We start from the raw sequence: 13,016 nt of genomic DNA on the forward strand, positions 1-13,016 counted from the left end.
AAAACAGAGCTGCCATTGACTGTGGCCAGTAGAGGGTTAGTGGCCAAATGGTGAATCCACCTGCTCTTGCGTTAGTGACTCAGATTCTCAGTCTCTCACACGCCCTATCTGTAGTTGTTTGCTGACCAATAGGTGTGAGGAGGTGAGTCAGAGACCACCCCCACAATTCAGTGTTATTCATGCTGAGTAAAAATACACTGATACCACTAGAAAAGGAAAATTTAATTTGCCAGTCCTGTTATTGATACATATTAAATACATATTACTATATGTACTGATAAATACATATTACTATATCATAAATTTGTGGGTTTTAATATATTTTGATAGTAATTGTCCTCGCAATCTTCAGCATTTTGCTTTATGCTTTTAAAAGCAATGTTCTGAGAAAAGGTCTAGGGTTCCCACCAGACCGTCAAGAGTCCACAGTGCAAAAGAAAAGAGGGGGCTAGAAACTAGTTCTAAAGGTTTTAGAGCTATTAATTCAGGTACTCCGCACAGCCCTCTGAAGTAAGCGCTAATACCCATTCTACAGACAGGGAAATTGAGGCCCGGTGGGTCGGTTTAGGCCTTGTCACACAAGCTAAGAAGCTGCAGCGTTGGGGTTTGGATCCAGGCTGTGGCTTCCTAGCCTTCTGTGCCTCGCTGCTGTGATCACTGCTCACTTTTTGGTCCCTTGTTGAGAAGGCCGGAAGGTCAGGTCGCATCCTGCCATGAGACCAGTTTTGGGCGGGGATCCCAGGCCAGCCCCGAGGTCACCCGTGTCACACACCAGCGGCACCGCCCCCAGGTTTGGGATGCCTGAAGGGCGGGGCAGGAGATGGAGAGGCCAATGGCTGTGAGAGCGCCTCACCTGGCCTGCTTCGTGGGCCCAGGTATGCTAGTGGCTCCGCCCCCGGCCCAGCCCAGCCCCGCCCCAGGTCGGGGCTCCGGGAGCGGAAATTCCTGCGCGGGCGAGGCGGAGCGGGTGCCGTCCGAGAGGCCGAACTTGGCCATGGAGCCAGTGGAGACCTGGACCCCCAGGAAGGTGGCGGCTTGGCTGAGAGGTGGGTGGGGCCGGGGCAGTGCTGGGCCTGAGGGGCCCTGGGCCGGGGAGAGCGGAAGCAAAAAGGACCTGCCGAGTTTGTCAGTCGGTTAGTCAGTCCGCAAGTATTTACAGAGTGTCTGCCGTGAACCCGGCAGAAAGATGGTCGAGATGACTCCGGTGGGGTCCCCCGAGGACCTAGAAGGAGCCTGCCTTCCCCTCAATAGCCTAGGCAGTGGTCTGTAATGAAAACAAGGTGTCGCTCCAGCTGACCGCCCGCAGTGTATCTCATCTTCCTTCTGCCCCCGGGGCGCAGTGGGCTGTAATTCATCCCACTTTTCGGATGCTGAAAACTCTGCACTGAGGCAACAAGTGATTTGCCCAGGCTTTGGACTAGGGCCTGCTCGTGGTGTCTTTCCCCTACCCCCACCCTGAGGCTCCCAGTGAGAGCAGAAGCCCAGGCCCAACTGGAGGGGGTTGGCACAGGCCCTCCTGAGACCTGCAGGGAGGATGAGCCCAGATGGGTGGGAAAGGGCCCAGAGTGCCAGCGGACTCAGAGAAGTGTAGATGGTCTGCTGTGGAGCTGGGAGCTGGGAGGTGAGGACCACATTCCTCCCACAGGCAGAGCCAGAGTTGGAGGGGGGCAACTGGAGTCGTCTGGGGACAGACTCAGGGTGACCATCCCCTGGAGGAGCAGGGATTCAGGCCTGGAGTCAGTCTCCCAGATTGAATTCCAGGCCCAGCCCCTCTGCTCATCAGTTCTGTGACGACAAGTCTCCATTTCCCTATCCACAAAATGGGAAAGGCAGTTCTGATCTCTTGAGGTTGGACCAAATAAGACAATTGTGATGAGGGCCTGGCTCAGCGTCAGGGTCCGTTGGGAGGGAGACAACACAGTGCATTCACCGAGCATGGGAAGGGGAGTGCTTGAGGCCCATGGCTATGGAGTAAAAGCTCCTGAACTCCTAGTCAAGGGCTCCTGATGTCACACAGGGGATGGGGGAAGAGCTATTGGTCACACACACACACCGAGTAAAGGACTCTGGCTTGGAATGGCAGGGGTTCCTTCAAAGAGGGAGAAAGCTATTAACCTCTATGTATGTCTTTTCCCATCTGTAAAATGGGAATAACAATATCTGTACTTTCTAGATTTGGTGAAGATTAAATGTGTTAATGTGTATAAAGTCCTTAAATTTTTCCTAGCACATAGTATTTATTTTTGAGTGTCTGCCTTATGCCAGGCCTCGGCCGGAATTAGAGATGAACACTTGTTTTAAGGCCCAGTCCTTGCTCGTGTTCGAGTAGGAGAGGTTGGTACTCTGGTGCAGGAGTCTGTGGAGGCCCAAGGGGTAGTGAGTGCAGCAAGAGGCCTCAGCCCAGCCTGGGGAGCTGTGGAAGGCTTCCTGGAGGAAGTTAGATGACCAAGGACATGAGGGAGCTGGAAAAGCAATTCAGGCAGAAGGAAAGGCACCTTCGGGGACCGTGAAGCAAAAGCAAAGGAGCCTGCCGAGAGCTGCAGGGAGTTAGTGCTCTGGATCTAGAGTGTTGAGCTTGACGGGCTGTGCCAAGAGATGAGACTGGAGAGGCAAGGGATCGTACGGGGCCGGATCGTACGGGGCCTTGCAGATCATGGTAGAGAGCCTGGCAACACATAGTGTGGGGGCTGTTACTAACTGAACCAAGGGAGTTGGTCAAGTGGTTGACATGTGTCATGTCATTTAATAGACATGATTAGAAGTGACATGTTTTTATTTTCCCCATTTTTTTAGGTGGAAACAGGCACAGAGTAACTCAGTTACTTGCTCAGTTGCTATCACTCAGGTCTCCCTGACTTCAAAGCCACATCAATCATGACTTGCCCAAGCATCAGAACCCCGGCAGGATTTGTTAAAAAGCACATTGCCGGGCCCTGCCCCTGAGTTCACGCCACTCGGCTTGTAGGATCTTATTAATAGTTCCCAGACCAGGGATTAAACTCAGTCCACGGCAGTGAAAGCTCAGAATCCTAACCGTAGTCCCAAACTGACTGTACATTCTATCTGTACGTTCTATCCCCCAAACTGACTTATAAATAGAAGCTTATACCTTTGGACCACCTTCACCCATTTCCCCCACTCCCTACTTCCTTGCCTCTGGCAATCATCAGTCTGTTCCCTGTTTCTAAGAGTTTGCGTTTTTTGGATTCTGTATATGAGATAATACAGTGTTTGTCTTTCTCTGATTGATTTCACTTAGCATAATACCCTCAAGGTCTATCCATGTTGCAAATGGCACGATTTCCTTCTTCCTGGCTGAATATTTGTGCGTGTGTGCACGTGTGCGGGTGTGTGACATTTTCTTTACCCATTCATCTGTCAGTGGGCACTGAGGTTGTTTCCATGTCCTGCCTGTTTTTCTTTTTTATGGCCACACCACATGACTCATGGGATCTCAGTCCCCCGACTGGGATCGAACCCAGGCCATGGCAATGAGAGCACTGAATCCTAACCACTGGGCCACCAGGGAATTCCAAGAATTTGTATTTCGAACAAGTCCTCTGATGAGGCTGCTGCTGCTGCTGCTCTGGGGAACCATCCTTTGAGAACCACTGCCCTGTATGATCCTACTCAACTCAGTAGTAGCCTTAGCTGTGAAATGGGCAGGACAGAACACAGCCTTGGTCTCAGGGTTGGCATTAGGAGAAGGGCTCTTCCACTGACCGGAAAGACCTTGACAACCCCCTGGGTCCCCCGCACTAAGCCCTGCTCTCCCTCCAGGCCTGGACGATTCCCTGCAGGACTACGGCTTTGAGGACTGGGAGCTGCCTGGCAAGTACCTGCTGCAGCTTTGCCCCCGCAGCCTGGAGGCTCTAACCGTGTGGCCTCTGGGCCACCAGGAGATCATCCTGGAAGGGGTGGAACAGCTCCGGGCCCTGGTGAGTGAATGGCGGCCCAACTGGCTGCAGCTTCCGCCCACCCTGGGGATGCTGATGGGGGCTGGCCCCTGCCGGAGTAACCTGCCCCCTCTCTGCACAGAGCTCGGGGCTACAGTCAGAGAACCTGCAGAGCCTGACAGAGGGGCTGCTGGAGGGAACTCGGGCATTCCAGAGCTTGGTCCGAGGTCGCCTGGGGGGCTGTGTAGAGCCCCCTGCCGATGTCCTGGGCGTGGCTGTGCGGCTGGTACATGAGGCCCGTTCTCTCCTCTTCTGGCTCAACAGGTACCTCAGTCTCCTCCCAGGGTCTGAGTGACTGGTGAGGGGATCCTCTGCATTCATGGCCTCCTCCAGGGACCTGGGAGAGAAAACAAGAGCTTGGCTCTTGTTCAGATATGGTTCAGTTCAGTTCAGTTGCTCAGTCGTATCCGACTCGTTGTGACCCCATGAACTGCAGCACGCCAGGCCTTCCTGCCCATCACCAACTCCCAGAGTTTACCCAAACTCATGTCCATTGAGTCGGTGATGCCAGCCAACAATCTCATCCTCTGTCATCCCCTTCTCCTCCTGCCCTCAATCTTTCCCAGCTTCAGGGTCTTTTCCAATGAGTCAGCTCTTCGCATGAGGTAGCCAAAGTATTGGAGTTTCAGCTTCAACATCAGTCCTTCCAATGAACACCCAGGGCTGATCTCCTTTAGGATGGACTGGTTGGATCTCCCTGCAGTCCAAGGGACTCTCAAGAGTCTTTTCCAATACCACAGTTTTAAAGCATCAATTCTTCAGCGCTCAGCTTTCTTTATAGTCCAACTCTCACATCCATACGTGACTACTGGAAAAACCATAGCCTTGACTAGATGGACCTTTATTGGCAAAGTAATGTCTCTGCTTTTTAATACACTGTCTAGGTTGGTCATAGCTTTCCTTCCAAGGAGTAATATGGTGGGACTGGCCAAAAAAGGTTAATTGGTCTGTGTAAGGGGCTTCACATTGGTTTGTAATGGGGCTTCCCTGGTGGCTCAGATGGTAAAGCGTCTACCTTCTATGCAGGAGATCCAGGTTCGATCCCTGGGTTAGGAAGAGCCCCTGGAGAAGGAAATGGCAACCCACTCCAGTACTCTTGCCTGGAAAATTCCATGGATAGAGCAGCCTGGTAGGCTACAGTCTATGGGGTCGCAAAGAGTCGGACACAGTTGAGCGACTTCACTCACTTAAGGGCACTGGGTTCCCTGGGTTCCCACCCGACCTCCAGCTTGTAACCATGTCTCATCAGCAGCATTGCATAAGGAGCTGGTTACCCCCTTCACTGGCTGCTGCTTGTCCCAGAGGTCCTAGCTCTAATGTCACCTCCTCAGGGAAGCCTTTCCCCTTATATACTCTCAGAGCTTCCTGCGTATCACAGGAGTAGAAGTTAAATCTTTTTTTGAATTTGTGTTTATTTTTTGGCCGCACTGGGTCTTCCTTGCTGTGGGCAGGCTTTCTCTAGTTGTGGGATGCGGGGGCTGCTCTCTGGTTGTAGTACATGGGCTTCTCATTGCAAGGGCTTCTCTGGTTGCAGAGCCCAGGCTTTAGGGTACATAAGCTTCAATAGTTGTAGCTCACAGGCTCTAGAATTTCTGGGCTTCAGTAGTTGTGGCACAGGATTGTGGCATATGGGATCTTCTCAGTCCAGGGATCGAACCCATATCCTCTGCATCGGCAGGTAGATTCTTAACCCCTGGACCACCAGTGAAGTGAAGTGAAGTGAAAGTCGCTCAGTTGTGTCTGACTCTTTGCGACCCCCATGGACTATACAGTCCATGGAATTCTCCAGGCCAGAATACTGGAGTGGATAGCCTTTCCCTTCTCCAGAGGGTCTTCCCAACCCAGGGATTGAAACCAGGTCTCCTGCATTGCAGGCAGATTCTTTACCAGCTGAGCCACATGGAAAGCCCAAGAATACTAGAGTGGGTAGCCTATCCCTTCTCCAGCGGATCTTCCCGACCCAGGAGTTGAACCGGGGTCTCCAGCATTGCAGGCAGATTCTTTACCAACCGAGCTATGAGGGAAGCCCATAAATCATTATTGGACACCAGGGAAGTCCCTAATCATTATTGGTGTAATTATGTATTTAATATCTGTCTCTCCAGTGCCTAGATCCAAGCCCGGCCTTCATTAAATACTTGATAAATAAATCCTGTGCTAAAGTCTGTGCTAAAATAAATAAAGTCTGCACAGAATAAATCTGTGCTAAAGATGTATCGGTCATCTCCTTCACCCCAACCCAAAACTCATCAGGGCCTTAGATGCGTAGTCGGCTCAGGGTGGTTCAGGGGCCTGACTGTTAAGCTCAGTCCCCTAACCACTGCTCCATCCTCCCTTCTGCCAGGTACCTCTTCTCCCACTTAAATGACTTCTCATCCTGCCAGGCGATTGGGGAATTATGCGGGGAGCTGGGCCAGGCCTTGCAGGAGGTAGGAGATCCAAGGGCCAGGCTTGGCCAAGGCCATAGAGACCAAGTCAGGCTAGAGCTTTTTATAACTTGTGAATCAGCACAGGTTCAGGGGTGAGAGCAGGGAGAGGCCAGAGTAGGAAGAGAGGAGGCCCGGCCACTGGGTAGGGGGTGAGGGGGTGTGGGGGCTCCTAACTGGAAGGGGCAGCTCAGCAAGTTTGATCTCAGGAGGGTGTGGAGCAGGGGAGGGCATGTGTGGTGACCTCTGGGGGCCCGGCGTCAGGGAGATGGGACCTTGGGGCCAAAGTTCTGCGGCCATGTCGTTCCGGGAAGGGGCCGGGTATGGGACACGCTGGGAGGGACCTCAGGGAACTCCCCTGCCCTCAGGAGAAGGCAGGACACTCTGCTCAGGGCCGGCCCCCGCTCTCTCTCTGCTTCCAGGACTGTCCAGCGGCCGAGAAGGAAAGCAAAGTCCTGAGGATTGTGAGTCGGGGGCTAAGTGGGCCACAGGGATGGGGTGGGACGGGACTCAGGCTAGACATCCTGCCCTCCATCCGCCAGAGCAGCCATGTGGCCGGGATCTGCTGCAACATCCTGAGCTGCTGCCCGGAGGAGCTGCTGAAGCAGAAGGCTGTACTAGAGCGAGTGCCACTGGACGATCCTTCGGTGAGCCCTGACCTCTCACCTCTCACCTCTGGTCCCCTCAAGCAGCCTCGTGTGGGCTCGGAAATCTGATTCTAGGATCCCACAGAATCCTATCCTGTTATGGCTGGATGGACCTTTCTGTACAGATGTTAAAGGTTTAGAGGACCTCCCCTGGGGTCTCACCGTCATTCAGCCCCTTCTCCAGTCCAGAGGGGCTGCAGCAGGTGGGTGTTGGTGACACATGCCAGCCTCGGGACGCGGACCTGGCAGATTAGGGGAGAAGGCGAGAGGGCATGAACTTTTTTGCTTCAATCCTTGACCAGCTGGGAAAACCCCAGCCGTGCCCGGTCCCTGCTTAAGCCTTCGGGAGAGTTGCTGAGAATCTGAAAGCTCAGAAGTCAATAACCTGCTCCCCTCAGTCCTTAGGGGAAGAGGATGCAGGGCCCAGAGAGGTGCAGCAGCAAGCCCCAAGTCACACAGCATGTCAGGCAGTGCCAACTTGAGGCCAGCTCTCTCCTCCATTCCACCTGCCTATGAGTCCTGGTGCCCAGTGGGGGTCCTGCCCACTGGCCCTCTGGGCCCCCGACCCTCAGTGACCGCAGCCTTTGCCTTGCAGGGCCTGGAAATCCACACCACCAGCAACTCCCTGCACTTCGTGTCTCGAGTAGGCGCCCAGGTGAGAGCCCTCCAGCTTTCTCAGCCACCCAGCCCCATGGTCCTGTTTACCTGCCGGCCAAGCCCCGTGAGGGTGCACCCCTCTGAACCCCACCCTCCAACACCAGGTCCCTACCGACTCCCAGCTGCAGGTCCTGCCCGGAGACGAGATTGTCCAGGTCAATGAGCAGGTGGTGGTGAGTGAGGGGAAGGGCATGGTGGGAGGAAAGGGTTCCTGAGTAGAACCCAGGTTGGTGGGTGGAGAGGTTCCCTTCCTTCGGGAGACCAGGGTGGTGAGCTGCTTGCCGTGAGTTTAGCCAGCTCATGTGGGTCTGAGGGGCTCCAGGAGGCTTCCTGGAGGAGGGCGAGCAGAGGCTGAGTGTGAGGCTGAGAGAGTGATCTGAGGGGAGGGCTGTTGGGTTGCCCCAGAGGCTCCCGTCCAGGTGGGTGCAGCCCTGTGTCCCCGTCCCCTAGGTGGGCTGGCCCCACAAAAACGTGGTGAGGGAGCTGCTGCGGGAGCCGGACAGGGTCAGCTTAGTGCTGAAGAAGGTCCCAGTGCCGGAGACCCCACGACAGGTACCTGCCACCCTCCCCGTCCCCAACTGCTTTCAGACCCGGGTGTGGTGCCCAGCTCCATTGCCTGTTTCTCGTTGCTCCTTAGACCCCTCCTCAGCCCCTGGGCTCACCATGCCCAGTGAGCCCATCACCGGCTCCAGCCTCGGTGTCTCCCAGGTAACAGGCTCGGGCCCCGGGTGGGTCTTGGAGGGTGAGCCACGGCTCACTTTATCTCTCCCCCACCACTCCAGGACCCCGTCTGAAGACATCTTTGACTTCGACCTGTCTTCAAACCCAAGTCCTGGACCCAGCCCTCCTGCCTGGACAGGTAATATCAAAGCCCCATGTGTTAGCAGGTGTCCCAGACAAGGCATGTGAGGTGTCTGACTCTGACCCTGGGCTCTTACACCCCCCGCCTACCGCTGGGCCTGGGTCTGAGGCTCATGGAGCCTCTCTCTCTTCTCCCTCCCTGACAGACTCAACCTCCCTTGGCCCCAAGCCCCTGCCCAGCCCCCCTGCAACCCCAGCCACACACCCGGCAGAGGTAGCAGACACTCCGGAGCCCCCAGAACACCCTCATAGGGTAAGTTCAGGGGCTCAGCAGGGAGGGGTGGCTCTGGATGCAGACCCCTCTCTAATTGCCTGTGTTCCTTTCAGAGTCCTGTCCCTGGCTGCAGGAAATCAAAAGGTATGAAATGCACCTGACTGGGTAGGTTGGGGGGGTTTCCTCTGCTCTAAGGCAGTCTTAGAAGTCTTTACAAAGCTGGGCAAGACCACCCTCCCAGCACACACGTCGCACACTTCTCTCCCAGACACAGTTCTGTTTCTGGGCTCAGACAGACCTGTGCTCCCAAGCCTCTCACCAGCTCTGCGATTTCTGGGCAAATAGCTCGCCCTCTGATCTTCACCTTCCTCATCTCTTAAAATGAGAAGAGTCACCCCCCCGCCCAGAACTGACACTTGCTACAATCCAAGCGCAGAGCAGGGGTTTAGAAGCAACAGCTGGGGGTGCTCATGGGGGGCCAGGGAGCAGCTTTGGGGGTCTGGGGTGCCCCTCCAACCCCTCACTGACCCTTGTGCCATGCTGCCGCAGGCGTGGCGACGCGCCGGCGGGTGTCGTGTCGGGAGCTGGGCCCGCCCGACTGTGATGGCTGGCTCTTGCTCCGCAAGGTGCCCGGGGGCTTCATGGGCCCGCGCTGGCGCCGCTGCTGGTTCGTGCTCAAGGGACACACACTCTACTGGTACCGGCAGCCCCAGGTGAGACCCCACACATACACACAAGTGAGTCATCTCAGGGCCACGGCTCCTGTTCCTCCTCCACCGTCCAGGCCCATCAGTGGTCACCTATGGGCCTCAGCATTCCCATCTGTAAAATGGGAACACTCTTCGGAGAGAACTGAGGGGTGTGCAAAAGCAGTTTGGAAAAGGTATCACAGGCCATGTAGAATCACTGATTCTGCCCGCCTTTCCTTCCCCTTCTGTTAGTCTGTTCATCCAGTGATGGGTACTCAAGCAATTGTCTGCTCATTCCACTAATATTCAAGGTGCCTACTGTATACCCAGCTCTGGGCTGGGCCCTGGGACATGGGGGAGCACTGGACCTTTTCTGTTTCTCAGGCCACTGGGGACAGGGATGAATATACAGGGACAATATGGGAACATATAATGTGATGGAGGAAGAGCCCGGGGTGGGTGGGATCCACCTGAAGAGTGGCGAAGGCTTCCTGAGAAACTAGCGCCTGAAGGTTAGTTAGATGGAAAGGCAACAGAAGAGCAGGCAGGGAGAGGAGCATTCTGCAGAGCAGCTTCGTCTGTGTCTGATGGAGCAGATGCATGAGCGGGCTTTCTCTGGATAGCTTGCACCCCATTTCCAGGCACAGAGACACCCCTTGGTCACAACCCTACCCCAGCTTCCTGCCCTGAGCCCTGGGCATTGACAGATGAGCAGTTAGACGGCCCAGGAGATGCCCTCCCCGCCTCCACCCCTGCCCTTAGGAGCCTGCTTGGGCCTCAAGGGTGTTGGAGCTCCAAGCTGACCCTCACACTGTGATCCCCCAGGATGAGAAGGCCGAGGGCCTCATCAATGTCTCCAACTACAGTCTGGAAAGTGGACAAGATCAGAAGAAAAAATAGTTAAGTCCTGGGCTGTGACAGGCCAGGGGTGGGGAGAGAAAGGGAGAGGCAGGTGACAGGAGGGGCGGGGTGGGGGCAGCAGGTGGCTGGGATGCCCAGGCCAGCCTCTCTGGGTTTGGGATGGGCACCCCCAGGTGAGTGAGGCCCCTCTGCTCCCTGGCAGTGTGTTCCAGCTCACCCACAACGTGTACAAACCCTTCATCTTCGCAGCTGATACCCTGACGGATCTGAGCATGTGAGTGCCACTCTCTCACCCCTCCACAGCTTGCATGTGAGTGCTTGGGGCCTGGGCTCAGGAGCCTGGATTCAAATCCCAGCTCTCTGAGAGGGCTTGCTTAAGACAGTTCCTTCTCTAAGCCTCAGTTTCACCTTCTATAAAATGGACTAATAAGAATTCCTATCTCTCAGATTGGCTCTGACGATTAAGTTAGAAGATGATATAAGTGAAAGCCCCACCCAGCACTCTTGAGAGTCCCTTGGACTGCAAGGAGATCCAACCAGTCCATCCTAAAGGAAATCAGTCCTGAATATTCATTGGAAGGACTGATGTTGAAGCTGAAACTCCAATCCTTTGGCCACCTAATGTGAAGAACTGACTCATTTGAAAAGACCCTGATGCTGGGAAAGATTGAAGGCGGGAGGATAAGGGGATGACAGAGGATGAGATGGTTGGATGGCATCACCGACTCAAGGGACATGAGTTTGAGTAAACTCTGGGAGTTGGTGATGGGCAGGGAGACCTGGCAAGCTGCAGTCCATGGAGTCACAAAGAGTCAGACACCACTGAGCGACTGAACTGACTGACTGACTGACACCCAGCATAGTGCTGCTGCTGCTGCTAAGTCACTTCAGTCGTTTCCGACTGTGTGTGACCCCATCGACTACAGACTACCAGGCTCCTCCGTCCATGGGATTTTCCAGGCAAGAGTACTGGAGTGGGTTGTCATTGCCTTCTCCAGCCCAGCATACTGACTCAGTGGAATCTCTCTGAGACCCATTTGCCCCTCCACAGGTGGGTGCGTCATCTCATTACCTGCATTTCCAAGTACCAGTCTCCAGGCCGGGCCTCCCTGCCCCGAGAGGAAGGTGGGTGTCTCACAGGGCTGGATTCCATCGAATCTCACCTGAGCCTCTGCTTTCCTGGGGTGGGGGCTGGGAAGCCAGTTCCCCAAGCCCACCCCCTGGCTTACCCAACCCTGTGAAGCTTCAGTGGGTCCCCCCAACGGCTCCTGTCCACCCCAGACTGCTACAGCGAGACGGAAGCTGAAGATCCTGACGACGAGGCTGGATCCTGCTCAGCCTCAGTGAGTCGGGGGCTGGTGGAGGGGGCGTCGGGGTAAAGAGCAGGGCGTGAAGCTCAGACTGATAACCCTCCTTTCCTTCCACCCTGCCCACAGCCCAGCCAGGCCCAAGCTAGGAGTTTGCTCCATGGAGATCCATCACCTGCAGCCACCCCGCAGGGCAGCCCGCAGACCTCCTTCAGTCCGGGGACAGGTGAGGAGCAGAGCAGGGGGTGGGGGCTTAGTGGGGGCCCGGAGCTGAGACAGGGCTGGGGACAGGAGGGCGGGCACACCCTCACTCTGCTCGCCTCTCCCACAGACAGCAGCGAAGGGGCCCTCGAAGGAATGGTCCGGGGGCTGAGGCTGGGTGGAGTGTCCTTGCTGGGCAAGCAGCAGCCCCTCACTCAGGAGCAATGGCGAAGCTCTTTCATGCGGCGCAACCGAGACCCCCAGCTCAATGAGAGAGTGCACCGCGTGCGCGCACTGCAGAGCACGCTCAAGGTCAGCAGGGGGCGCACAGGGGGCTGGGAGCTGGGCCAGGTGTCTAAGATGTCTAGTCCTCTTGGGCTCGGCTGCGGACGGGTCGAGTTCTGGGTTCCTGGAACCAGGGTCTCGATTTTGAGGATGGGGGCTGGCGCTGGCTGGGATCTGGGCGCTGGGCCCGAGAGCTAGCTCTGGGCTTGGGCTCTGCCCCTTCTTGGGGTGATCCTGGCCCCTTAACCCCGACACCTCTTTCAGGCGAAGCTGCAGGAACTGCAGGCTCTGGAGGAAGTGCTGGGCGACCCCGAGCTCACCGGGGAGAAATTCCGCCGGTGGAAGGAGCAGAACCAGGAGCTCTACTCGGAGGGCCTGGGGGCCTGGGGAGGGGAGCAGGCCGAGGGCGGCCCCCAAGTCCTGAACTCTGACCCCAAGGAACAGTCTTCCCACCCGCCACCCTCTGACCCTGAGGAGCGCTCTCCTCCCTGCCCCCTGACCCCAGAGAGTGACCCCCGACCTCCTGACCTCTAACCTTGGCCAGTACCCTGAGTTCCCGACCTCTGGCCTTGAGGACCACCTCTGACACATCTAGGACAGAGCATCCTTGCATGCTGTTCCGAGTTGGAGGCAGTGCTTGTCGATGGTTCTGCCCCCAGCTGACCAACTCTGCTCCACCTTCCGCTATTTCTGCTCCTCTGCCTGCCCTGGAATGGGGTAAAGTGAAGTGAGCTTTGTGCCAAGGAAGGAGCGAGAGGCAGGGGTGCAAGAACTCTTTCTTACTCTGTGCTCTACCCGTGCCCCCTCCACCCCTCAGCACGTCTCCATTCCCCAAGCCAGTCTGAACAGTTGTTCTTCACTTGAACCAGTAGATACTTTTCAACTAAATAAAGTCAGTTTCTTTAACATGAA

At 55.8% G+C, this 13,016-nt stretch overlaps 1 protein-coding gene across 2 annotated transcripts; it reads left to right on the plus strand.

The window, feature by feature from the left end:
• Nucleotides 1–943: 943 nt before the first annotated feature.
• On the plus strand, nt 944–13,016 carry CNKSR1 (connector enhancer of kinase suppressor of Ras 1). 2 transcript variants are annotated; one of them, XM_040229597.1, is made up of 21 exons: nt 944–1,046; nt 3,781–3,938; nt 4,039–4,220; nt 6,301–6,385; nt 6,805–6,846; nt 6,925–7,029; nt 7,625–7,684; nt 7,791–7,859; nt 8,137–8,238; nt 8,324–8,394; nt 8,469–8,545; nt 8,694–8,800; nt 8,875–8,905; nt 9,311–9,474; nt 10,276–10,349; nt 10,514–10,585; nt 11,363–11,436; nt 11,593–11,654; nt 11,748–11,844; nt 11,950–12,131; nt 12,369–13,016. In XM_040229597.1, the coding sequence occupies exons 1-21, from the start codon at nt 995–997 to the stop codon at nt 12,636–12,638; spliced, it is 2,136 nt and encodes a 711-aa protein (XP_040085531.1). In that variant the 5' UTR covers nt 944–994; the 3' UTR covers nt 12,639–13,016. The 2 variants fall into 2 exon arrangements, with proteins under 2 accessions (XP_040085531.1, XP_040085530.1); XM_040229596.1 differs by having other exon boundaries at nt 11,748–12,131.

The sequence above is a fragment of the Oryx dammah genome, unplaced genomic scaffold, assembly GCF_014754425.2.
Source record: "Oryx dammah isolate SB20612 unplaced genomic scaffold, SCBI_Odam_1.1 HiC_scaffold_27, whole genome shotgun sequence".
Classification (NCBI taxonomy): Eukaryota; Metazoa; Chordata; class Mammalia; order Artiodactyla; family Bovidae; genus Oryx; species Oryx dammah.

Excerpts from the sequence above, each read along its gene's own strand:
- CNKSR1 (XM_040229596.1), top strand. The coding sequence starts at position 995 with ATGGAGCCAGTGGAGACCTGGACCCCCAGGAAGGTGGCGGCTTGGCTG. Across the intron at positions 3,939-4,038 it reads TGGAACAGCTCCGGGCCCTG|AGCTCGGGGCTACAGTCAGA; the intron begins GTGAGTGAATGG and ends CTCTCTGCACAG. Across the intron at positions 10,586-11,362 it reads ACCCTGACGGATCTGAGCAT|GTGGGTGCGTCATCTCATTA; the intron begins GTGAGTGCCACT and ends GCCCCTCCACAG.